General features: G+C 43.4%; 1 protein-coding gene across 2 annotated transcripts in view; it reads left to right on the forward strand.

The window, feature by feature from the left end:
* The window catches only part of rapgef4a (Rap guanine nucleotide exchange factor 4a), a 284,780-nt gene that overhangs the window by 133,308 nt on the left and 126,818 nt on the right, over positions 1-24,654 (forward strand). For both annotated transcript variants that reach the window (XM_078228399.1, XM_078228400.1), the window contains 2 exons: positions 10,184-10,256; positions 16,831-16,883. In XM_078228399.1, the coding sequence (XP_078084525.1) occupies positions 10,184-10,256; positions 16,831-16,883 (126 nt within the window). The remainder of the gene's footprint in view (positions 1-10,183; positions 10,257-16,830; positions 16,884-24,654) is intronic.

The following is a 24,654-nucleotide window of genomic DNA, read 5'->3' on the forward strand; positions in this document are numbered from 1 at the left end:
TTTTTGTAGCCTCATCATGTGACCACTTTGTCTACATCTTCTTTCCCCCCACCCCTTATGTTGGGACGGTGGTGCTATTACAATGTAACAGTGTGTGCAAATGCTAACTGCATATGAACCCTGATATAACACCAACTGAACAGACTTAACAATACATAACTATTTGCATATGGTGAAACATGGATTAAGTTGAGCATAACCCATCACATCTCCTTATTGTACAAAGATGAGATTCAAAGACCAGTTGCAGACTAGGTAGTGACGTAGTCCTGGAGCCTTGTATTCAGTTTTACAGTCCATAGTGTTTTCCATGGCAAATTAACTTTAACTCATTCCTTTGTGTGTTCAAGTATTTTTTGATTTAGTTATTTTTCATACTCCTACTCCACCAGTCTAATTGGCAGACTGTTAACAATTTCTGTTTATCCTTAACCTCTGAGACCTGAGGTTGTGCTCCTTTCCTCTTGCTGGGTATCTGTGACCATCAATTATTGCTCAGTACATTACACAACTGTTTATTATTCATGTGCTAGCCCAGATATTCAGTGCCAACTTGCTGTTCAACCAGAGGAATTACTATACCTGACTGTGTTCCCCATCTGGAATTTTACACCAAAGTTATCCTGGTATTGCACTGTGTTACACTCTAATTTAGCCAAAGCCATTACTAGTAATAGTGGGTACCTGCTCAATTTTATTCTTGCCTCAAAGACCAAGTTGTTGAGACCTTTGCTGGAAGATACTTAAATGTGAAAAAGAGTCTACCTTGAAAATGTGGAGATGCTTTGTTGAATGTCGAAAAGCTGTATTTAGCTACTTTGATTATAAAAGTTAGTATCTGATGGTGTACAGTGAAAGGAATAGTGGGAATTTAAGAAAACGCACTGAAATCTACAGAGCAGAGGGACGAACTCAGAAGAAATTGTTCGGTTTTCTTAATTTGAGTGAGATGGGGTTCCTGGTGACTGGTATCTAGGAATAGGAATCCTGGTCATTTTTATCTCTCCTCATAACTCAGGGCATCTCTGTCTGAATCCTCTTCCTCCTCTTCTTCCAACTCTTGTTCTTCTGCTAAGCTGTGTTGATCTAGCACATCGGCATCTTCAAGATCCACATGTCTCGGTAGGCCATATTGCACAGCAAACCTGAGCCATGTGAAGGTCCAGGCGTGGAAAGTGCATCTTCAGAAGCCTGATATCCTGCTTGGTGGTGGTCTTTGGGAGCAAATAGTTTTGATTGTAACAATGGCTCTGGTAAAGAAGTGAATAGTCATCACTTCAAGGAATATCTGTTGTCTCCCTGAAAGACCAGTATGGATTTTGTTGTCCTGAATGCAGTTCTCCAGATGGGATCTAAGCAAGAGTCTGTATGACATAATTTCCTCTCCTTTGTATTCCAACCCTCTTAACATAACAGCCAACATACCATTAGCCTTTTTCATGGATTTGTGGTTGTGTCACTCTGTCTAATCATAAACTTCCCTTCTGACACTTGCTGATGCTAACAGCTTTCTTGAGGAAATAGGAATCTGTAATTTGCATGTATTTTCATTTGATTCCCAGCTTTCATTCCACTCTTTCTAATGGGCTCTCTCAGCTCACATGTTGTCAGATTAAATAGTTTTGAATGAACAATTTCAAATATCTTGTAACATGTCCTGAAAGATATCAGAACAAGTGTTTGACAGATGATTCCCTAAAGGGACACAACAATACTATGCAATCATATGTCATCACTATAATCTAATCACCTGTTTCCAAGTGCTACATACAACTGCTCAGGTCCTTGTCAAAACCCTTTCACAGCTCTTGTCAACAGCACAATTGCTTCTACAACTGAATGGAGCTACTTTATCTTTAACAAGTCCAATGCTGGCATTAGACATCAGACTGTTAGATTTTTTTTTAATGGTCATATGAATAAATACTGTGAAGTAATTCAAATATGCTGTATGGATATTTTTGTGTTTTTATACAGGCTGAGAAATCTTTTGGCCTGGAAAATGCCGATACTGTAGCCAAAGCAGTTATTGTTGATGGGATTATTAATGTCACCTTTCCTAATAAAAAAAAAACTCAAAGCATCCCACTTTCTGCAAAATTTTGTGGAGGTGGGAATGTATCATGGAGTTGGTCTGACCCGCCGACCAATCGTCACAGAATTTGTTTTTGACTGTTTATACTTCAAGGACCAAATCAATGGTGAATATAATATGGTTTGTAAGCAGGATTAGAGCGTTTCCATAGTGATGGTGAAATAATCTGCCAACCTCCAGCGTCTTAATGTAATGATACGAGGTGGAAAAAAAAATCACGTATTAATGACCAAGTTATTTAAAATAATTTCTGTTAAAGCCTGTCTGTGCTTTGAAATAAAACAGCAGTCTTGATGCTGTAATGCTTACGGAATTGCTGACCTGCCATTCTCCAGGTGATGACCTGTGGTCTTTACTATGCGGAGTGGGAACAAAATTAGGGAAAGATTGGTGTGGATGAGCAGATCATGAGATGCAGGGAAAGAGACGTTCCAAAAAATTATTGTGATGCTCTAAGCATTTAAAAACAAATCTGATCTTTCACCGGCTGTTCTTTGTGTGGAAGAAAGTTGTGTCTGAGTATTGAATGCTTGGATAAAGTATCAAACCAGAAATTATCTATACTGCTAAAAGAAATTGTAATTACATATTATTTTTCCTCATTTGCTTTCTCGAAAATGACAATTTATAGTGGGCTGTATTCCAAGGGCAATAGCACCCTCGATGAAGTATTTAGAATCATGGAATTATATAACGCAAAAAGAGACCATTCAGCCCATTGCACCTGCACCTTTGAAAAGACTATCCAAATCCATTCAGCTCCCTGGCTCCATCTGCATAGTAAGAAGTCTCACAACACCAGGTTAAAGTATACTTTCAGTTGTGAGACTTCTTACTGTGCTTACCCCAGTCCAACGCCGGCATCTCCACATCATGACTTCCATCTGCATAGCCCTGTCATTTATTTTTGCTCCATGTATTTATCCAATTTTGTTTTGAAAGTTGTATTTAAACTTGGATAGATTACCCTTTCAGGTAATAGATTCCAAATCACCACAACTTGTAACAATTTCAAACAATCCTTGTTATTGCTTTTCTCTATCCCCTCAAATGTCTGGTTACTGATCCTGGAAATAGTATATCCTGATTTACTCTATCAAAAATACATGATTTTTTTGCCCTCTCCCCAGCAATTGAATCTCCTCCTCCCCTACTATACACTAAGGCGAACAATGCTAGCTCTCCCTACTGTCTCTGGATGGGTATTTTTCATAAGGATATCTGATTATTGGAGAAGAGGAGGGAAGGAAAGACTGAGATATTCCCAGGAGAGTCTGATTGTTTTTCTGTTATGTCACTGGATAAGGAATGGGAACTGAAGACCATCTTCCTTGGCCCCAGGCCAGAAGACTAACTAAACTGCCAGAGGTCATTTAACTTAGTACAGACCAGAGGTTAACCTGTGAATTTCTGGTGTATGGCTTCGTATTGCTCTAGTCAGTACATTTACTGTTGAACAGTAAAGGAAGGAGCTTAAGAAGGAAATTAGGAGAGCGAGAAGGGGTCATGAGAAGACCTTGGCGGGTAAGATTAAGGAGAATCCCAAGGCTTTCTACAAATATGTCAAGAGTAAAAGGATGAGATGTGAAGGCATAGGACCCTTAAAAGGTGAAGGGGGAAAAGTTTGTGCGGAACCGTTAGAAATGGCGGAGGTGCTTAATGAATACTTTACCTCGGTATTCACGGTGGAAAGGGATCTGGGTGGTTGTACTGCTGGTTTGCGGTGGACAGAAAGGATCGAGCATGTGGACATAAAGAAAGAGGATGTGTTGGAACTATTGAATGGCATCAAGGTTGGTAAGTCGCCGGGACCGGATGGGATGTACCCCAGGTTACTGTGGGAGGCGAGGGAGGAGATTGCGGAGCCTTTGGCGATGATCTTTGCATCGTCGATGGAGACGGGAGAGGTTCCGGAGGATTGGAGGATTGCAGATGTGGTCCCTATATTCAAGAAAGGGAACAGGGACAGCCCGGGAAATTACCGACCGGTGAGTCTAACCTCAGTGGTTGGTAAGTTGATGGAGAGGATCCTGAGAGACAGGATTTATGATCATCTAGAGAAGTTTAGTATGATCAAAAGTAGTCAGCACGGCTTTGTCAAGGGCAGGTCGTGCCTTACGAGCCTGGTTGAGTTCTTTGAAAATGTGACCAAACACATTGACGAAGGAAGAGCGGTGGATGTGGTCTATATGGACTTCAGCAAGGCGTTCGATAAGGTCCCCCATGCAAGACTTCTTGAGAAAGTGAGAGGGCATGGGATCCAAGGGGCTGTTGCCTTGTGGATCCAGAACTGGCTTGCCTGCAGAAGGCAGAGAGTGGCTGTGGAGGGGTCTTTCTCTGCATGGAGGTCAGTGACCAGTGGAGTGCCCCAGGGATCTGTTCTGGGACCCTTGCTGGATGAGGAAGTGGAGGGATGGGTTGGTAAGTTTGCTGACGACACCAAGGTAGGTGGTGTTGTGGATAGTTTGGAGGGATGTCAGAAGTTGCAGCGAGACATAGATAGAATGCAAGACTGGGCGGAGAAGTGGCAGATGGACTTCAACCCGGATAAGTGTGTAGTGATCCATTTTGGCAGATCCAATGGGATGAAGCAGCAGTATAATATGAAGGGTACCATTCTTAGCAGTGTAGAGGATCAGAAGGACCTTGGGGTCCGGGTCCATAGGACTCTTAAATCGGCCTCGCAGGTGGAGGATGCGGTCAAGAAGGCGTACTAGCCTTCATTAATCGAGGGATTGAGTTTAGGAGTCGGGAGATAATGCTGCAGCTTTATAGGACCCTTGTTAGACCCCACTTGGAGTACTGCACGCAGTTCTGGTCACCTCATTACAGGAAAGATGTTGAAGCCATTGAAAGGGTGCAGAGGAGATTTACAAGGATGTTGCCTGGATTGGGGGGCATGCCTTATGAGGATAGGTTGAGGGAGCTTGGTCTCTTCTCCCTGGAGAGACGAAGGATGAGAGGTGACCTGATAGAGGTTTACAAGATGTTGAGAGGTCTGGATAGGGTAGACTCTCAGAGGCTATTTCCAAGGGCTGAAATGGTTGCTACGAGAGGACACAGGTTTAAGGTGCTGGGGGGTAGGTACAGAGGAGATGTCAGGGGTAAGTTTTTCACTCAGAGGGTGGTGGGTGAGTGGAATCGGCTGACGTCGGTGGTGGTGGAGGCAAACTCGTTGGGGTCTTTTAAGAGACTTCTGGATGAGTACATGGGATTTAATGGGATTGAGGGATATAGATAGGCCTAGAGGTAGGGATATGATCAGCGCAACTTGTGGGGCGAAGGGCCTGTTTGTGCTGTGACTTTCTATGTTCTAACATTGTAGGGTATAGTTTTTCTTTTCTTTTAGAAAGATAATGATCACTACATTTAAATACTTGAACATCTCTGAAGAGGAAAAAAAAATGACGATTTGGTCTACTTCACAATAGATGCAGACCTATAATCTTTCCCAAACCATCATTTGGTCTGATGCCTCGATGAAGGGCTAGCTGGATCTGATGGTTGAAGCACTTCATTTGAAATACTAAATGGGAAAGAAAGAGAAGAAAAGTGTAAAGTGAAATACTTTCAGCGTGAGGTACTTCCTCTCCATGTTCTGTTCCATTTTGAGCGTCTTTCTGCAGAATGCCACTCTATTCAAATCATCTATGGAGCCACTTTCCCATTAGGTCACAATACAGACAATTTGATTACCTGGCGTTTGAGCTGGAAAGAGAGCAATATAGGGCTGGGTTCTCTGGCAGCTAAGTGGTGAAGTAATGCATGGTTACCTGAGTGTCAACACATATAGTGGTGTCGTTCTGTGCTTGAGTTTCCAATTTGAGAGGTAACGGTTTAGAACAATCCAGCATACTCAGTGGCCATTTGGTTGCAGCTCTGTGACTATCTGATGCAGGTAGGTGCAACAAAATTATCAATGAAACAGGAGATCATCTAGTTCCCAGAAAAGTCATACTATGGCACTAAAGGACATTTCTCTGGATACAATAACTTGGGACACCAGACACAGGAATTATTGGTCCAAATCTTTGGCCGGAATGTTAAGCCCCCAAGTCTGTGGCATTTTGCATGACTGCCGGAGAACCCACTGTGTGGGGTTTCACTTCAGCTGGGATTGGAAGAATCCGCTGGTGGGAAGGGTCCAAAAATCCCACCCTTCGTCTCTGGATCATCTGAGATGGGACATAGTCAAGAAATGCCCATATGTCCCTGCAAACGTCTACATGCATGGATATATGTGGTAATTGCCAAGGACGTTGAAACTTCAAATGGGCTGAATTCTCTGCTGGGACTTGTGAATGTTTCTGACCCAGAGCTTAGGACTTGGGTGGATATACGAGATTTAGCTGTGTACTTAAACTGTCTAACATTTCTGGGGTAAAACCTGGGCTAACAGCTTGGTAACTGCACATTTGATGCACCCTCCTGACCGGACCCGACTTCTCAGCTGACTGCCTGCTCACTCGCCTATTTAAAAGCTTGGACCTTTTTAAAAACATTTGAGTAAGGTAGCTAATGTATTATCTCCCAAGTTTGCAGATGATACAAAGTTGGGTGGAAGAGTGTACTGTAAGGAGGATGCAGAGATGCTTCAGCGTGATTTGGGTAGGCTGAATGAGTGGGTATATGCATGGCAGATGCAGTATAATGTGGATAAGTTTGAGGTTATCCACTGGTAACAATAGTGATTTGAGGGTATCTCACTGGGTGGAGCACTGCTGGTGATGACCAGGAGGTTGGTGAGGAAAGTCATGTGACCAAAAAGGAAAAAATAAATTCATGAGGTGGGGTAATGGACATATAAATATATTACAAAACGTGGTGGGTGTGGGGTTTTTTGCTGTGATCTTCGGGATTTGGCATCTGATAGATTTCTGAGGCTATTTCCTTTTTACACAGTACAATTAGAGGGCAATGACCAAAGTTTGAGACTTAATTAGAGCCTGCCTGGAAGATGTGCCATGTTCCAAGGCATTGAGTATGTACTGTCTCAAATTAATGTCATGAAAATGCTAGTCGCATGCATGGAAAAATTCCACAGTGCTAAAGCCATTTTTCATGTGCTAAATAATTGTGACTTTTCAGTGGAAACTGATTTGCTTTCCATAAAAATTCATGCCGATTCATTCTTTCCTAAATAGAGCCTCTGTTTAAAATGTCAAATTACTTTGGGAGTTCAATCCAGATCTTTAACAATTTTAAGCTAAAATAAAATACTCTACCATCAATAGTATAAATCCATCAGTATTATAAGGTCTGATTCAGGATAACAATTTGTAATCTTAGTTAATCCGATGCCTCGTGCTGTTTTTAGAAACTGTAGATTTAGAGTCACTAATGAAATCCTGATGAATGGAACATTAATGTTGTTATTACAAAACGGTCCATTTCCAAAGCACGCACATCAATTCTGTCTCATTGATGTTTACTCAGGTCAGTGGTGTTTAAATTCAGTTAAATTGTCAGCTTAGATGAGCTTCATTTCACCACAGCAAGTGTACCTCTGATCAGGAGAAAATGTATTAAGGGATCATTGAAATTTCTCTGCCCAGTATTTATCATTTGTCTTGGAAAATCTCAGCAGGTCTGGCAAAGCTTTGACAAAGGGTCATCTCAATGTCAGCGCTTTTCTCTCTTTACAGATGCTGCCAGACCTGCTGAGATTTTCCAGCATTTTTTCTTTTGGTTTCAGATTCCAGCATCTGCAGTAATTTGCTTTTATCATTGCCTTGTAGCTTCTCTTTTAAAATGTTTTTATTTTTCTTTAATTTTTTTTCTCCTATTTGTATTCGAGTGTTTATAATTGCACCTTTTTTGAAAGAAAGTAGTAACGCTTTGATATTGAGAAGATTTTTGTGTTGAAGCCACAACTCATTCTGATTTAAGGAAAGTGTGAGGAAACCATATCTGTATTCTTCTGCGAGGATGAATAGGGTAACCACGTTTTTATATTGAAGAAACTACTGGTAAATAAATGAAATTGAAGCTTATTGAAGCATTACAAGGGGAATAACATCTTCAGAATAATTCAGTGAAGTTGTGGAATAGGCTGTAACTCAATGCAGCAAACTTTTGAGCAAAATGGACATGACAACGAGAGGTGAAAGCCTTAAAAAGCAAAATGATGTTAGGATTTGGAGTTGCAGATGGCAGGTTTGGGATGTCTGAGGAAAGGGTCGTACAGAGGTGATAAGTTGAGTATGAAAGGATTTGGGTAAGTAACAAGAGGTGGGTCTCGTGAATCAGATGGCTGAAACAAGACACTGGTGGAAATGGGGTGGTAAATTCAGGATATCAGAGGGTCAGGACCAGAGTGGATGGAAGACAAAAAGCCAAATAACTCTTTATACATAGGGTATCAGAAGAGGAAGGAGAAAGAAGTTAGGGGAAGAAGAGCCTAAACCGTGGATGATGGTGATTGAGTTGCTGGATGATTGAGGTAAAAGAACAGTTCAGCAGGTCCACAGCCCTGAACAATGGACTAGCTGACCACTTGGAGTGAAATTGGTTGTGGGGTGGGAGGGAAGAATGGAAAGATTTTTCCACAGGCAGAGGCTAAGTGTAGTGGGGATAGACAGGAAGATAGGAGAGGTGGTTGGTGAAAGTGACAAGGAAGTGATCAAAGATGGCCTTGGTAGTGTTTGAGATTTTGGGCTGGATTTTAAAGTTGCTTTATTCTGCTGTTCTGCAGACTCCCCATCCCCACCCGATTGGAAGAAGTCAGTTGTCAGCCCACCCACCCAAAACCTACCTATCTGCAGTTCTATCATGCTGGGAACAACCATAATTATTTCTAAGGGACTTCAAACCCATCTGGGAGGAAGTTTCATCTTAGAGAGCTGCTGGTCAGTCTGGCTTGCAGGTCTATACTCCCAGCAACGTAAGAATTGAACAGTGGCCCCCACTGCTACAGACAGTCCACAGGGAGCCTGGCCACAATGAGAAGTCAGGGATTTTGAACAAGGCTGACTGGCAGACCCAGTCTGGAGGAGGAGTGTGTGGGAGGCTCAGTTTGCGAGGTCAGTGGTGTGGATCATAGTGCGATGGGGGTATGACCTTGGTGGGATGGATGCCTTTGGACACGAGAGACACCCCCCAAACTCCGGAAAAAAACCGGATACCCTTCCTATCCAACATCAGCTTGTGCAGTGAAAGCTCCTTGATTACCCACGTTGCCTCCGCCATGCCCTACCATGTGTAAAATAGTGACAGGAGTGGTGTGAGGCCCTTAACTGCCAATTCATTAGCCACTTAAGGGGTTCAATAAGCCCAACAGTGGGTGGATAGACTGCCTGCCCGTAGTAATATGAGACAATTCAAGGGTGGGTGGGAAGGCAGTGGGAAGCCCTTCAAATACACTCATGGGGGCCTGTAAAATCCAGCCCTTTGTAAACGGAGACTACAAAAGGTAGTGTGGTCCGTGTAGTCTGGAAATATAGTAACCAATAAAAATGTATTATAGATTAGAAAACATCTAAGTGATGGAATGTAAAGAAGAAGACTTGAAACATTGACAGAAGTACAGATATGAAATGTACAATATTTTAAATGTGCAAGTCAATTTACTAATAGTGTAGTTATTACTGTTCTCTAGTGGTGCAATGATAAAACAGGAACAGCTGGGAGAATCAGCTGCATAATTATTTAAAGTAGAATTCCGAAGCAAGAGATTTGAGCAAAATGGCACATGCAAAAAATCCTGGCCACAAACCAAATCTGCCTTCTGTATGTTACTGATCAACAGTATTAATTAAGTGAAATAGTCATGTTATACAACCATGACATTCTCAACTTTAGGAATGTCAGTGACATTGCAAGAATCAGCAAGACATTAATGTTTGAGTTCCATTCACTCCATTACACTGGCCAATTCTCTCATTTTTATTTTATACAGCTGCGATTCATTTATATTAATTTAAACTCCATTTATATTTTTCTAAATAAGCCGTTTATACTAATTTAAGCTCAGTCCATTTTTATAAAATGTCTTTTATACAAACTGGTTTAAATCTGTTTCAATAGGACTTTTCAATTTGAGAGTTAAAACATGAAGTGTATTGTTCTAATGTTGCCTTTTTATTTCAGAAATATCGACAGTATATGGCAGGGCACTTGGTCCCTCCCTATGGTGTTATGGAAAGTGCATCCAGTAATGACAGTGAGTACAGGTCTTTTTCGATACATAGAACATTGAAGCAGAAATAACTTCTGAGTATTAAGAATTTAATTTTTAAATGTCGTCGTAGTGACATCTCAACTTCTTTAACAGTCTAATCTTGTCCATAAATTCCTGACAGAAGCTACTTAGTAAGAGGTGAACAGGACCTAAAAGGTTAATATAAAATAGCAGTGTATTTTATATTCTTCAGAAATCCAAACTGGCCTTTAGACATTTATCCTTTCCTGGGACTTGTCTTCCTGGTAGTGTTTCTCAGGATCCCAATGGAAATGAGATGTGCTGTTTTACTGCATTACCTCTACCTAAATATTTTCTGTTCCTTAATTAGTTGTTTCCTTTCTGTGATGGATAAACAAGGGAATTGTCATGGGCAATAATGCAGTAGAATCCCTACAATGCAGATGGAGGCCATTTGGCCCATAGAACCTGTACCGACGACAATCCCAGGCCCTATCCCTGTAACCCCATCTATTTCCCCTGCTAATCCCCCTGACACTAAAGGGCAATTTAGCATGGCCAATCAATCTAACCTGCACAGCTTTGGACTGTGGGAGGAAACCCGCGCAGACACGGGGAGAATGTGCAAACTCCACACATTTTGGTAGAACTAACGTAGGGGAGAGCTACACGATAAATGGCAGAACCATAAAGGGTGTAGATACACAGAGGGACCTGGGTGTGCAAGTCCACAGATCCTTGAAGGTGACGGCACAGGTGGAGAAGGTAGCGAAGAAGGCATATGGCATGCTTGCCTTTATAGGACGGGGCATAGAGTATAAAAGTTGGGGTCTGATGTTGCAGATGTATAGAACGTTGGTTCGGCCGCATTTGGAATACTGCGCCCAGTTCTGGTTGCCACACTACCAGAAGGACGTGGAGGCTTTAGAGAGAGTGCAGAGGAGGTTTACCAGGATGTTGCCTGGTATGGAAGGGCTTAGCTATGAGGAGAGATTGGATAAACTGGGGTCTCCTCACTGGAAAGACGGAGGATGAGGGGTGACCTAATAGAGGTGTATAAAATTATGAAAGGCATAGATAGGGTGAACGGTGGGAAGCTTTTTCCCAGGTCGGTGGTGACGTTCACGAGGGGCCATAGGTTCAAGGTGAGGGGGGGGGAGGTTTAACACGGATATCAGGACATATTTTACACAGAGGGTGGTGGGGGCCTGGAATGCGCTGCTGGGCAAGGTGGTGGAGGCGGACACACTGGGAACATTTAAGACTTATCTAGATAGCCACATGAACGGAGTGGGAATGGAGGGATACAAAAGAATGGTCTAGTTTGGACCAGGAAGCGGCGCGGGCTTGGAGGGCCGAAGGGCCTGTTCCTGTGCTGTATTGTTCTTTGTTCTTTGTTCAGTCACCCAAGGCCAGAATTGAACCCGGATTCCTGGCGCTGAGGCAGCATTCTAACCACTGTGCCACCCACCGTGGGCATGGTGTTTGGAAATGGTTTAGTCAGCCCATTGCAAGAGGATATCTATTATTTGACTTTGCTGGCCATGTGTTCCATTTGTAAAATCTCTATTTTATAACTTGAGAACATTGTTATAAAATCTAAAGCTGTTCACGTGCAAATTGTGATCAAGTTCCATTTAAACATAGAATCATAGAATCGCTGCAGTGCAGAAAGAGGCCATTCGGTCCATCGAGCATGCACCGACACAATCCCACCCAGGTCATATTCCCATAACCCTATTTTTACCCTGCTAACCCCCTGACACTAAGGGCAATTTAACACGGCCAATCCACCTATCCTGTACATCTTTGGACTGTGGGAGGAAACCCACGCAGAAACATGGAAAACGTGCAAACTCCACACAGACAGTCACCCAAGGCTGGAATTGAACCCGGGTCCTTGGCGCTGTGAGGCAGCAGTGCCAACCACCGTGCCAACATCTGTAATAGCTGTAGAAATGAAAAATGTTAACAAATTCATGAGATCTAAATTTACCAATTCCACACTATAAAATTGTAATGGTTGTAAAGAGGATGCAAAACACAGCCTAAGACCCATGGCATTTCCTGGATATAGGTGACCAATGAGAAGCTCCTGCCGCACGCAGACTGCTAAACTCGAGTGTGCTTAATTCATGTCAATCTGGAGAAATATTATGATGCAGAATTTTAGATGTTAAAAGGTGCAGAATTTTTGTGGGCGGCACAGTGGTTAGCACTGCTGCCTCACAGTGCCGGTTCGATTCCCAGCTTGGGTGACTGCCTGTGTGGAGTTTGCATGTTCTCCCCGTGTCTGCGTGGGTTTTCTCCAGGTGCTCCGGTTTCCTCCCACAATCCACAGATGGGCGGGTTAGGTGGATTGGCCTTGCTAAATTGCCCTTAGTATCAGGGGAACTAGCTAGGATAAATGCATGGGGTGATGGGGATAGGGCCTGGGTGGGATTGTGGTCAGTGCAGACTCGATGAGCAGAATGGCCTCCTTCTGCACTGTCGGATTCGATGAATATCAGAATGCCTGATGTGAAACTGATTTAGACAGATTGAACCTTTTGAATATGAATGTTTGCCCTAATTCTTAGTGAACAAATATTTTGATGGGTTGATTCTAGTGCCCTCCTGTGGTGTGAGATTCTGTTCTAAGCAGAACAGTTTCTCTCAATCCTCATTCTCACAAGTTCCACATCTTTGATTTTTATGTAGCTGATAATAAAAAGCATAGTTCCTTAAATTCATTTTTTTTATAATCCTCCTTAAAGCCTACATTCTCAAAACTCACTTTGTTATCTTGATATTACAGTCTTCAAGTCAACTATTCTTGCTTTCAACGTACTTCATTCACGTGCTTTCTTCCACCTTCTCTCTCTTCAGTCAGTTAGTATATTAACATTCCTCTTAACAATCACGAGCAATCTATCCTGACACAGCCAGCAGTGGCTATGAAGCTACACTGGAATCAAAGCACTCTGGGCACAAATTATAAAGGCAACTGAATTGAAACTATTTTAAGTCAGATGATACTGAGGTTTTCTCACTGAATTATCTTGCCGTTCCAGGAAATATACTCCCAATTAAGTATCTTTGCATTATTTTGTTCTTAACTCTCACCTTGAGGCAAAAAGCACAAAAATAACAAGATAATCTAAACAAACAGTTGTTGAGTGAAGACTGACAGCTGATATTTTTCTTGAGGTATTTTCTGTGATCTGTGAAGCAAAATATGCCGTTTAGTGGTAAAAGCCTGTAACTACATGGTGACTGGAATCGTTTAACTCTAGAAAATTGAATTTGAAATGAGGACTTAGGACCCGATTTTACCATTTTCATTTTCAGTGCTGAATCTGGGCATAATGCAGATCCGACTGAGAAATCTGCTTTCAGGCGCCCCCATACGCACTCAGCCTGAAAAGAATCACCAGTCCCATTCGTGTAGGGGTTTAGCGCGGTTGAAACGATCGGAGCTCTGAACTGCGCATGCGCAGTTAGAAAAAAATTTGAAAAAGCGCGCCTGTGTCAGATCGCTCCCAGGCTGCAGAAAGCGGGAGCGATGGCCCCCACACACATCGCTGTCTCCCTTATCCGCCCCGACCCCCACTACCCACACACATTACTGTCCTTCTTATCCACCCACTCCCCTGCTACCCAGACCAATCGCCCACAGAGTGGCAGCGGACCCCTCTGCCCACCCCACGCCCCCACCAGAGATCCATCTGCCCACTTCCCCCACCCCCACCAGTGAGCAATTGGGCCCCACCCCCTGCCCCCACCAGAGATGCATCTGACCAACCTTCCCCCCCACCCCCCCACCCCCCCCCCCCCCCCCCCCCCCCCCCCCCAACCAGACAACGATCCGGCCTCACTCCCGTCCCCCACCAACCAGAGAATGATCTCGCCGGATTCTCCCCCCCCACCCCCCACCACCACCACCACCACCACCACTGATCTGAGTCAGAGCCGTTGGAAGCTCTGAACGCGCTCTTCAGCAGCTGGAGCGCCCGATTCAGACTTTTATTTAGCAGGTCCATTACAGCGCGGTTCCGGATCGGCAAATGCGGTGGTAAAGGGGAAAATGCAGATAAAGTTGGGCGGGCAGTTCATTAATTCAATTTAAATGCATGCAAATGCGCAGATCGCATTAATGGCCTCACACCTGACTTTACCACGTTTTCGCGCCCAGATGCAATGGTAAAATCGGGCCCTTACTGTCTTTTATCAGAATTTTACTGGAAGTAAAAGTTTGTGACAGTGCAGGCAAAGCATGATTTTTGACAACTTTCTGCAGACTCTGTTGCTGCTTGCTCTGTTTCTCAATCTCTATTGACTTCGCTGTCACACCCTGGCATCTGTTTCTATCTCTTTTACTTTTTTTTTAGGCGAATGATGCGGTGAGACGAGGAGCCATTAATGGCTTTTAATTCAGGAGGGAGGAAGTTGTGGGGAAAATTTAACCCTCAAAATTCAGGAGGGAGGAAGTTGTGGGGAAAATTTAACCCTCATTAGCTTCAATCTCTCAAGTAATGGAATGAAAATTTTGGCAGGTCCCACAACAGGTGAACAATCCAGTCTTTTAGGCTGAGTTGTATGTTATCATGGAATCCCCTCAGTGCAGAAGAGGCTATTCAGCCCATTGGGTCTGCAGCAACTCCCTGACTGAGTATCTTGCCCCGGCTCTCTTGCCCTATTCCTGCAACCCCACACATTGACCATGGCCAATCCATCTAACCTGCACATTTTTGGACACCATTATGCTCACCATGTTGGCTCATGGAAAACTAATTTTCCTAGAACCGAATATTGATTTTTAATCTCTCTAAATAAAAATGAACTGCCACTTTTAAGATTATTTATTTGTTCTTCATACAAGAACTCTCCAGCTGCGCAGCTGAGCTATCCTCTCCAGATTCTCTAGTACTCATTCCACAGAGAGCTGTGGGAGTGCCAGGGGGTAGTGTCAGGATGCCAGCAGGCACTGGCCAGGTATGTCTCTCTCTCCCAGGGCCTATACACCTTCCGTTCCTCCCTGTCCCCGGCGGGTTCCCCTCGACAGCTTCAAGTTTTGCAAAAGTGGCTGTAAACCTTGCTGACATGATGTCACGTCAGGGAGTATGAATATCCAGTGAGGGGGAAATGAGATCTCACCAGTGGGAATCTCATTTCCCAACTCTTGAGGTTTTGAGTCCGCGTTGCCATTTACACTGACAGCTAACATGGACAAAAATCTCCCCATAGAAAATGTAATAATTCTAAAATATGAAGCATGCTATTAGTGATGATATAACATGGGTGACAAAGGGATCCCTTTGTCCGCACCTTCCACACTTCACCATTTCCACCCTCTCCAGCATGATGCCTTCACCAAACATGTCTCTCCTTTCAGTTTTCCAAAGGCATTGTTGGTCCACTCCCCTTACCCCAGAGCCATCCTGGAAAAGCACTTACCCTTTTACATTTCCCTTCCTACCATCCAGGGTTCCATATATTCCTTCCAGGTGAAACCACAATTGTTGTACTATTATTATATTACTGTTTTATTATACAATATTAACTTAGTGTTTTTGTTGCTCTCAATGTGATCTCCAAGTTGGGAAATCCAGGTTGGGTGAATGCTTTGCTAAACGCCTCCAATCAGTTCACAAGCATGGCCTTGAGCTCCGGTCACATTCAGTTTTAATCCGCCATCCCTCTCCCACACTGGCCTCCATGTTCTCACCCTGCTACACTGTTCCAGTGAAGCCAAATGGAAGTCTGAAGGCCCCCACCTCATCTTTTGATTGGGCACTTCACAACTTTGTCCAATTACCACCCACTTCTGCTTTGTACCATCATTCCTTTTGGACTTGAATCAATCATGCCCTCCACCCTATTGCAGACCGTCCTTTTTTGTTGTTTCCTCCCTTCACCCTCTCCTTCTGCCCCACCTTTTCCCTTCTCTATTTGCAGAAAATTATTTGTCTGTGACCTTTCTTCTTTCTGGCGTAAGGGTGTTTTCCCCTCTCCATAGATGCTGCAGGACCAGCTGAGCATGTTCTGTTAATATTTCAGACATCCAGCAGGCAAGATATTTTGCCTTTATTTGCGAGTATAGTCACCCATTACAGATTGCCATTCAAGCTAAGGCAAAATATGGTGGATGCTGAAAATCTCAAATAAAAGCAGGAAATGCTGGAAAATATTTGCCTGGCAGCTGCTTCTGCAAGTCCACTTGCTGCTCCTTCATTACAGTGCTTACTCTGGCCCTTGCGTTGTTCATTTGCATTCCCTACATGAAGGACTTTTCCATCTCTATCTTTTAGCTCCGTCAGTGATTCACCTCTCCCTCCTCTACATGTACACAACGTCACAGCTTTGTCCCAGAGTTTGGCCACTTTGCTTTACAATTGTAGAAATCCACATCAGCTTGTTAAGCCCCCTGTAACATTCTTCACTGACCATTTTCTATTCCTGAACATACAGGCAATTGCTCAGACTCTGTTAGGAGTGCATTAAACGATAGAATTCACAAAGATCTCAAACAATAGCTGTATTTTATAATAGCAACAAGTAACTGTGTTGAGCAGTCTTTGATAACACTGAAAATTTGCGGTTTGTGTTTTTCCAGGAATTCCTGAAAAGGAGAATATGAGCAGCAATGCACTGTGTTCTGGGTCAAAGGTATCTGATTACTTGTTTACTGACTGAATTCAATCCTTATTAGCCTTCTGATATAAAAGCCAACATCCAGTTTTAAAATTCTTGATTGTTTGTGTTTTTGAAATATTGGCGCAACTCAAAAACTGAATAGAGAAACAGCAGTTTGTGAAAGAACAAAGGTTCTCAGGACATGTAGAGTAAACAATATGAATTCATGCACATCTTGAAGATTATAGTATCTTGAAAATTCAAAGTCTCTGGCTGCTTAGGTTTTCAATCTTGATGAAGGAACAAGTTGAATAATGGAAAATAACAGCAAAGTGAATGATACAAAAGGTTAATGAGCTGCAATGTTCGACACTTGTTTCTATGATTCATGGATTACTTGTAATGTAATTGGTGAATTCTGCATTTATTGGACACTGTTCTGGATTGGTCCTTCTCTCATGGACTCATGACATGAGACTTGATTAAAGTTTATTTATTAGTCGAATCATACGGCGCAGAAGAGGCCCTACAACCCATCGAGTCTGCACATACACATATTAGAAACACTTGAATCCCCCGCCCCCCCCCCCGCCACATCTACCAGGGGCCATAGCTTTGAATGTTATGATATGTCAAATGCTCATCCAGGTAGGATGTGAGGCAACCCACCTCTACCACCTTCCCAGACAGTGTATTCCAAACTGTCACCACTCTCTGGATAAAAAAGCTTTTCCTCAAATCCCTCCTAAACCTCACCTTGAACATATGTCCCCTTGTGACTGACCCTTCAACTAAGGGGAACAGCTGCTCCTTGTCCACGCTGCCCATGTCCTTCATAATCTTGTACACTGCGATCAGGTCGCCCTTCGGTTTTCTCTGCTCCGACGAAAACAACCCAAGCCTACCCAACCTCTCTTCACTTAAATGTTCCATCCCAGGCAGCATCCTGGTGAATCTCCTCTGTACCCCCTTCAGTGCGATCCTTCCGATTAATGTGGTGACCAAAACTGCACACAGTACTCCAGCTGTGGCCTCACCAAAGTTCTGCACAACTCCAACATAACTTCCCTTGCTTTTGTAATCTATGCCTCGATTGATAAAGGCAAGTGTGCCATATGCCTTTTTCACCACCCTACTAACATGCCCTTCTGTCTTCAGAGATCTGTGGACAAACACACCAAGGTCCCTTTGTTCCACAGAACATCCTGCCAATAGTGTCCTGCCATTCATTGAATACTTCCTTACCAAATTACTCCTTCCAAAGTGTATCACCTCACATTTTTCAGGGTTAAATTCCATCTGCCACTCATCTGTCCATCTGACCATCCCGTCCATATCTTTTTGTAGTCCAAGACGCTCCGCCCCACTGTTAACCATCCAGCCAATCTTTGTGTCATCTGCAAACTTACTAATCCTACTCCCGAAAAGTCATCTATGTCGTTTATATAAATGACAAATAGAAGGGGACTCAACACAGATCCCTGTGGTACACCACTGGACACTGGCTTCCAGTCACTAAATAAGTTTCTGTCATTGGCTCAGTTGTAGGAGATATGAGGGTAATGTGTCACAAGATGCAAAAGAAAATATATATATATTTGTCAACTGGACTAAAATCATTTTTTTTTGTGCTTTATAAAATGGAGAATTGCTGATTTGACTGGATGGCTCCAGCTGGCCACATGCTGCCTCCAGCAGTTTCAAAGTTAAGAAAGGCTAACGCTTGTCTGGAATGTAACACTGAGTCGAGCGTTAAACATGCCAAGCCAGCCAACACAATGGCCCCTCTGATGATGGGCCTGCTCTAGCCAACTTTGAACAAAGACAAGCCTTTGCAGATCTTAATTTCCCGTAATGGTGCTAATGGCCTAAGCATTAACTGTTCCAACGTAACAAAAAGAGAAAATTCTGGAAAATCTCAGCCAGTATGGCAGCATCTGTGGAGAGAGTGATACAGTACAGAAGGGGGCCATTCAGCCCATTTTGTCCATGCTGACCCAAAGACACCCAGTTGTCCCCTCTCTCATTCCATCTGCCTGCATATGGCCTATAGCCATGCAGCTTACAGAACTTAGAGTGCAGATCCAGGTACTGTTTAAATAGGTTCAGAGTCTCTCCACCACCACCAACTCAGGCAGTGAATTCCAAACACCCACCACCCTCTACATCAAATGTTTTTCCTCACAGTGGCACAGTAGTTAGCACTGCTGCCCCACAATGCCAGGATCTCAGGTTCACTTCTGGCCTTGGGGAACTGTCTGTGTGGGGTTTGCACATTCTCCCTGCATTTATATGGGTTTCCTCAGGGTGCTCCGGTTTCCTCCACCATTCAGAGATGTGCAGGTTAGGTGGATTGACCATGCTAAATTGTTCCTTAGTGTCCCAAAATGTGTAGATTAGGTATATTAGTGGGATATATACATGGGGTTATGGGAAAGTGCCTGGGTGGGATCCTCTGTCTAAGAGTCAGTGCAGGCTCGATGGGGTGAATGACCTCCTTCTGCACTGTAGGGATTCTTTGATTCATGTCATCTCTAATCCTTCTGCCACTTAGCTTGAATCTCCCCCCTGGTTTTTGAAATCTTTGCCAAGGAAAACTGGTTCCTCCTGTCTACTCTATCTCTACCCGTCACAATTTTATGTACCTCAATCATGTCACCCTTTTCTGTTCCAAGGAGAACAACCTCCATCTCTCCTCATAGTTACAATTCTCCAGCCCTGGCAACATTCTAGTAAATCTTCTCTGCACACTTTCTAGAGCAATTACGTTCTTCCAGTAATGTGGTGACCAGAGTTGCACACAATACTCCAGTTGTGGCCTCACCAGTGTCTTGTACAGTTTCATCATTATATACCTACTTTTGTATTCCAAACCTCTGTCAATGAAAGAGAGCATTCCATATGCCGCCTTCACAACCTTATCTAGTACTTCTACTTTTAGGATTCTGTACACTTACACGCCAAGATCTGTCACTTCATCTACGCCTCTCTATTCCTGTTTATCGTGCATTCCCTTTTATTGGGAACAGGAGTTTTGAGTCTGGATGACCCTTTGTCAGACCTGAGGGGTTTCATGAAATCATGGTTCTGAAAAGAGGCCTCAATTTAGTTGACTCAAAACCAGTGTCTTCTAGAACAAAAGGAATCCTGACTCCAATGAAACACAAGATTCTGGTCGTTCTTTTACACACACAGGAGATGTCATATGACCTGAAGCTGCACTGTAATATTGTCTGGCGGAACTGAACTCGAGCAGTTTCTGTTTGACCTTCAACGTGAACAGAATTCCAGGTAAAAGCCTGTGCTGTTTACCATCAAGCTGGTGGCAGCAAAAAGAACTCTGGTCCTCATTAAGCCTGCCAACTGCAGGAACCTTGGAAGTCGTGCCTCCAAACCAACTCACTCTATGTGCCTTCTCCTGTTATGGAAGTCTTGCTCTGGAAAGACGGATCACTCTTCAGTCAGTCAACCTCCCCCTCGGAAGGAACATTCCAGTTGACTGACTACCCCAACTTGTGTGTGTGCACGTGTACACATTGGCAATGGATGTTGTCCAGAGGCAGAGAAATTGCTTGTTAGTGAAAGATTCCTATCATTGCTTGCTGAACAGATCAAGTCCCTGTACAGCAACGTCATCTTGCTGCTTCACCATAAACTTGAAAGGAATTCTGCAAAATCCTGCTTCAGCTAGCTGGAGTGTTGAATCTGTGAAGGGCCCCTCACTCTGACCTTTTGTAAAAAATCAATCACGAGAACTGATGCCCGTATCTGTGGTGCTTTTCATTCATGTGTGTGTCTGTGAGAGTGCGTGGGCATGTAGGTTTGAATGTGTGAATAAACTATGGGCCAAATTTTCCTGAAAAATGACTTAAAGGTCATCTCCAGCAGGAAAGGTGGCAAGAATTCCATTGGGTAGGTCAACATAATACAGACCTCAGATACGCAGTACCAGCAGATGCCAACAAGACCTACTCTTTGTTGAAGGCCCCCCATCACCCCCCCCCCTCCCCCAACACACCACAAAGGCAGAGGGTGACCTGAATCCCCATCCTTTCTGTCATTGGGTTCCATACCCAGGTGAAAGATACCACTATGGGGTCACCTAAAAGCCCACCCTGCCCCCTTCAGGCACTACCACTTACCAGTGCCAACCTGGCACCCTGGAAATGTCAACCTGGGGCCGGAGAATTTCATCTATATTTCCAATTTAACTCTAAAGAGAATCTGCTGCGAGTCACTTTTAAAAGAAATTGACCTCTCAAACGAAGGATTAAGGAAAACATGCCAGAGCCTATATAAAATAATAAAGTAGTCCAGTTTTGCCTCCCTCCCATATCTGTAACACTATTTACATTGCATTTCTGTAACTCCCTTTTTACATGTACATATTGTACCCAACTCCTGTTTCCATCTCCCAAGGTATTCTCAACCATTAGGAAAGATGCCAAGGACATATGATGGCTTTACCTGCATCTGGGAGGGACATTATCTGCAGAATAGAAAAATTTAACAGCATTGCTGGAAGCAGAGTATAGGTTACAGGATGACTTGAGCTGCAAGGACAAAGACTTTTCAGCAAATGACTGATCCAAAAGAAGAGTCTGAAGAGAATCAAACTTTGAACCCTCTGGGACAAGAGAAGAACTCTGCTCACTGAGGAACTTGTTGTTCCCTCAAAGCACAAGAGCTTCAGAAGAGGAATAATCTTCGACTCCAAGGAAGACTATCACAACTTTATCATCCCCTGATGTATCGAGGACTGAAAAGACATTGAAGATCTGAGATTCTGATGAGACTGGATGACAAAGGGAAAAATGACCAGATTCCTGCAAGATTGTCAGGATAAAAGAGGAGCTAATTTTCCCAATGACCTTTCAGGAGGACTACTTACTTTCTGTAGGCAGTGATAAGAGAGCCACACTTTTCTCTGCCATACTAAAGCATCCTTGTGCCAATGTGAAGAATTGCTGAGAATTTGGAGACAAGTCAGCCTCCTTCTGTAATAAAGTAAGTTTCCTGTAGATTATCAACTCTTGAAATAAGATCTGCTGCAGCTTCTGCGCTAACCTTTTTAGTTGGGACTGAAGTATGGGTGTCAATTGGCTTTCATTCCTGGAAGACATCTGCTCTTTGGCAGTGTGATTCTCTATGGACTCTGACCTGGTCTTGGGCAAGGCATTCTCTCCGTAAGATTCTTCACGGACAACAGGAGATGCACTAGGCAGCACATTGGTAGGTTCGGTTGAACAAATATCTGAATACTGCTCAGCCACTAAAAGCACAGCTGGCTCCACCAAATAATACAATGGAGGCTTGGTGCATCCATCATCCAGGACCTCAATCCCCTAAGCGATCACCTCCATGCTGCAAGGGATTCTTCCTCTAAGCCTTCTAGGAAGAGCCAACTCAGGTCCAGCAGATCTTGATGGGGGTGATCACCATTTGCTGCAATACCTCCTAGATCAGCTATCTTTGGTCTGCCTTCATGGAAAACAGAGATTCTAACTTCCATCTCCTCCCAGGATCTAGTGGGTGGTGTCTCTGTGTGAGAGAGGATATTGCTGCTGAGTGTGTAAACTTCCTCAGCTTCTGAAAGCAGTTCCACTGTTTCTAAATGAAAGTTTGAGGATTTTCATATGAAAAACGTTAAGTCGTTCAAATGATGAGCAACTTCTGTTTTATCCAGGATTCCTAGAAGTCTGCCAACGTTGCCACTCAGTAGAGATGTCCACTGATTGCGAAGAACGTAGAGTGTATCGATGATCTTTTATCCATTGGAGCAAAGAGGAGCAATTGATTGAAACATCTATGCTGCCTGGACTTTGTATTTCTTTCATTCGTGGTACATGGATGTTGCTGGCTGGCCAGCATTTATTGCACATTATTGCCTAGTTGCCCTTTGGTGTGCATTTTGATGTCTGATGGATAAAGGGTTTTCGGCTGAAGCAATCAAGGTCATTTGCTAATATGTTAATAGCTGTTCCAGTATCAATTTTAATAGTATTAAAGCCTTGAACTTGGAGATAGTAACTGACAGTAGTCTGGATTAAGATCATCAATTTCCTCTAGGAACTCTGCAATGTTGTCATCTTCATGGCTTTCCATTTCTTGAACAGAATGTGTTTCATAAATACTTTGTGTCTTTGAGTTTGCTGAAAATTGTTGGATTTGCAGAAAAGCTTGAAATATCTGGTCTTGCTACACCAGAAGCACTCTGAGCCCCCTGCTGGGCAGAACTGGTGACACACCAAAATACAAAGCATTTCAAAATGGCTGCCGTTGTGGATTTTTCCACCCTTTCGCCTGGTTTGATCGGGTCACTGGCCATGGGCCTATCCAGTCTATGGTCATGTGAAGCCTTGGTTGCACCAAATTATAGCCTGATTTAAATTCTCTTAAACTCAGCCTGCCTCACATACTGAACTACTTGATCCGAAGTAACATCATCTTTGGTGTGTACTAAGTCAGAGGTTTTAGCCTGGATACCGATGACTATGCAATCACAGATAAACTCATCCTTCAACTTGTATCTGCAAGAACTAGTTAGGTAATATAGGTCAGTTAGAAATTTAATTGATTTTCCCCAGGTCATTGAGCACTGGTTAAAAGGTGCTTGTTCATTTTACTTCAGGTTAAAATAGTGTCAAAGACTTTAAGAATGTGCTCCTAAGTCTACGTTGGACTCCTGCACCTCCTGCCTTGGGGGATATCATCTATTACTCGATCTACTGCATAAAGAAAGGAAGCTGCTCAGTGCTGGAGAAAATGGTATTTCCATAACTCTCACAGCTGGCTTCTCTACAGGAACTTGGGATCGTCAAATAGGTGGAGCAAGGGCAGGGACTACTTGCCTGATATGGTTATCATTAGCTCCCTCCTTGTATCACCTCCTGCCTTTATCTTTGACCTGCTATCAAAGGCTTCTTTACTCTGTGTGGTTCCTTCATTATAAGTAATGTATTTTTTAATTGATGTCTCCACTGCTGCCTTCAATTGATGGTGCTTCAATCTTGGACTTTAGATGTGGTATTTATAGACTGTAGACATACGCTGGTATCTATTTAACACTTATGACTACAGGTTAGAGTAAGTTGACCATATGATTGAGTCAGAAGGTTATAGGTCCAAGTCCCACCCCAGAGAGGAGTTGGGAAATCTAGATAGTACCTCGCTGAGGGAATGCTGCATTATCAGAGGTATGGGATCAGACGTTAAACAAAGGAAGTAGCATTGATACCCTGTGCAGCATTCCTCAGTGATATCAATGCAGCCTGTGCAATGCTGCTTGAAACAGCACTTTGTAAAAGAATTTCCCCCTAGAATCATAGAGACCCTAATGTGCAGAAGGCCATTTGGCCCATCAAGTCTGCACCAACAACAATCCCACCTAGGCCCTATCCCCGTAGCCCCACATATTTACCTCTCTAATCCCAGGACACTAAGGACAATTTATCCTGGCCAATGCATCTAACCCGCACATCTTTGGACTAGGGGAGGAAACCGGAGCACCCGGAGGAAACCCACGCAGACAAGGGGAGAATGTGCAAACTCCACATAGACAGTGACCCAAACCGGGAATTCCAGGTCCCTGGAACTGAGGCAGCAGTGCTAAACATTGTGCCACCATGCTGCCCCTACAACATGATCGGAGATGAGATGAATACTCACTTAGAAAGACATGGATTCATTTAAGGCAATCAATGAACTTCTGAAAGGAAACTTGCATCTGACAAATTTCATAACTGAGGAACTAATACTGTAATGTTGGAGTGCATTTCGAAAAGAAATTCGGTGGATATGGTAC

The sequence above is a fragment of the Mustelus asterias genome, chromosome 14, assembly GCF_964213995.1.
Source record: "Mustelus asterias chromosome 14, sMusAst1.hap1.1, whole genome shotgun sequence".
NCBI lineage: Eukaryota > Metazoa > Chordata > Chondrichthyes > Carcharhiniformes > Triakidae > Mustelus > Mustelus asterias.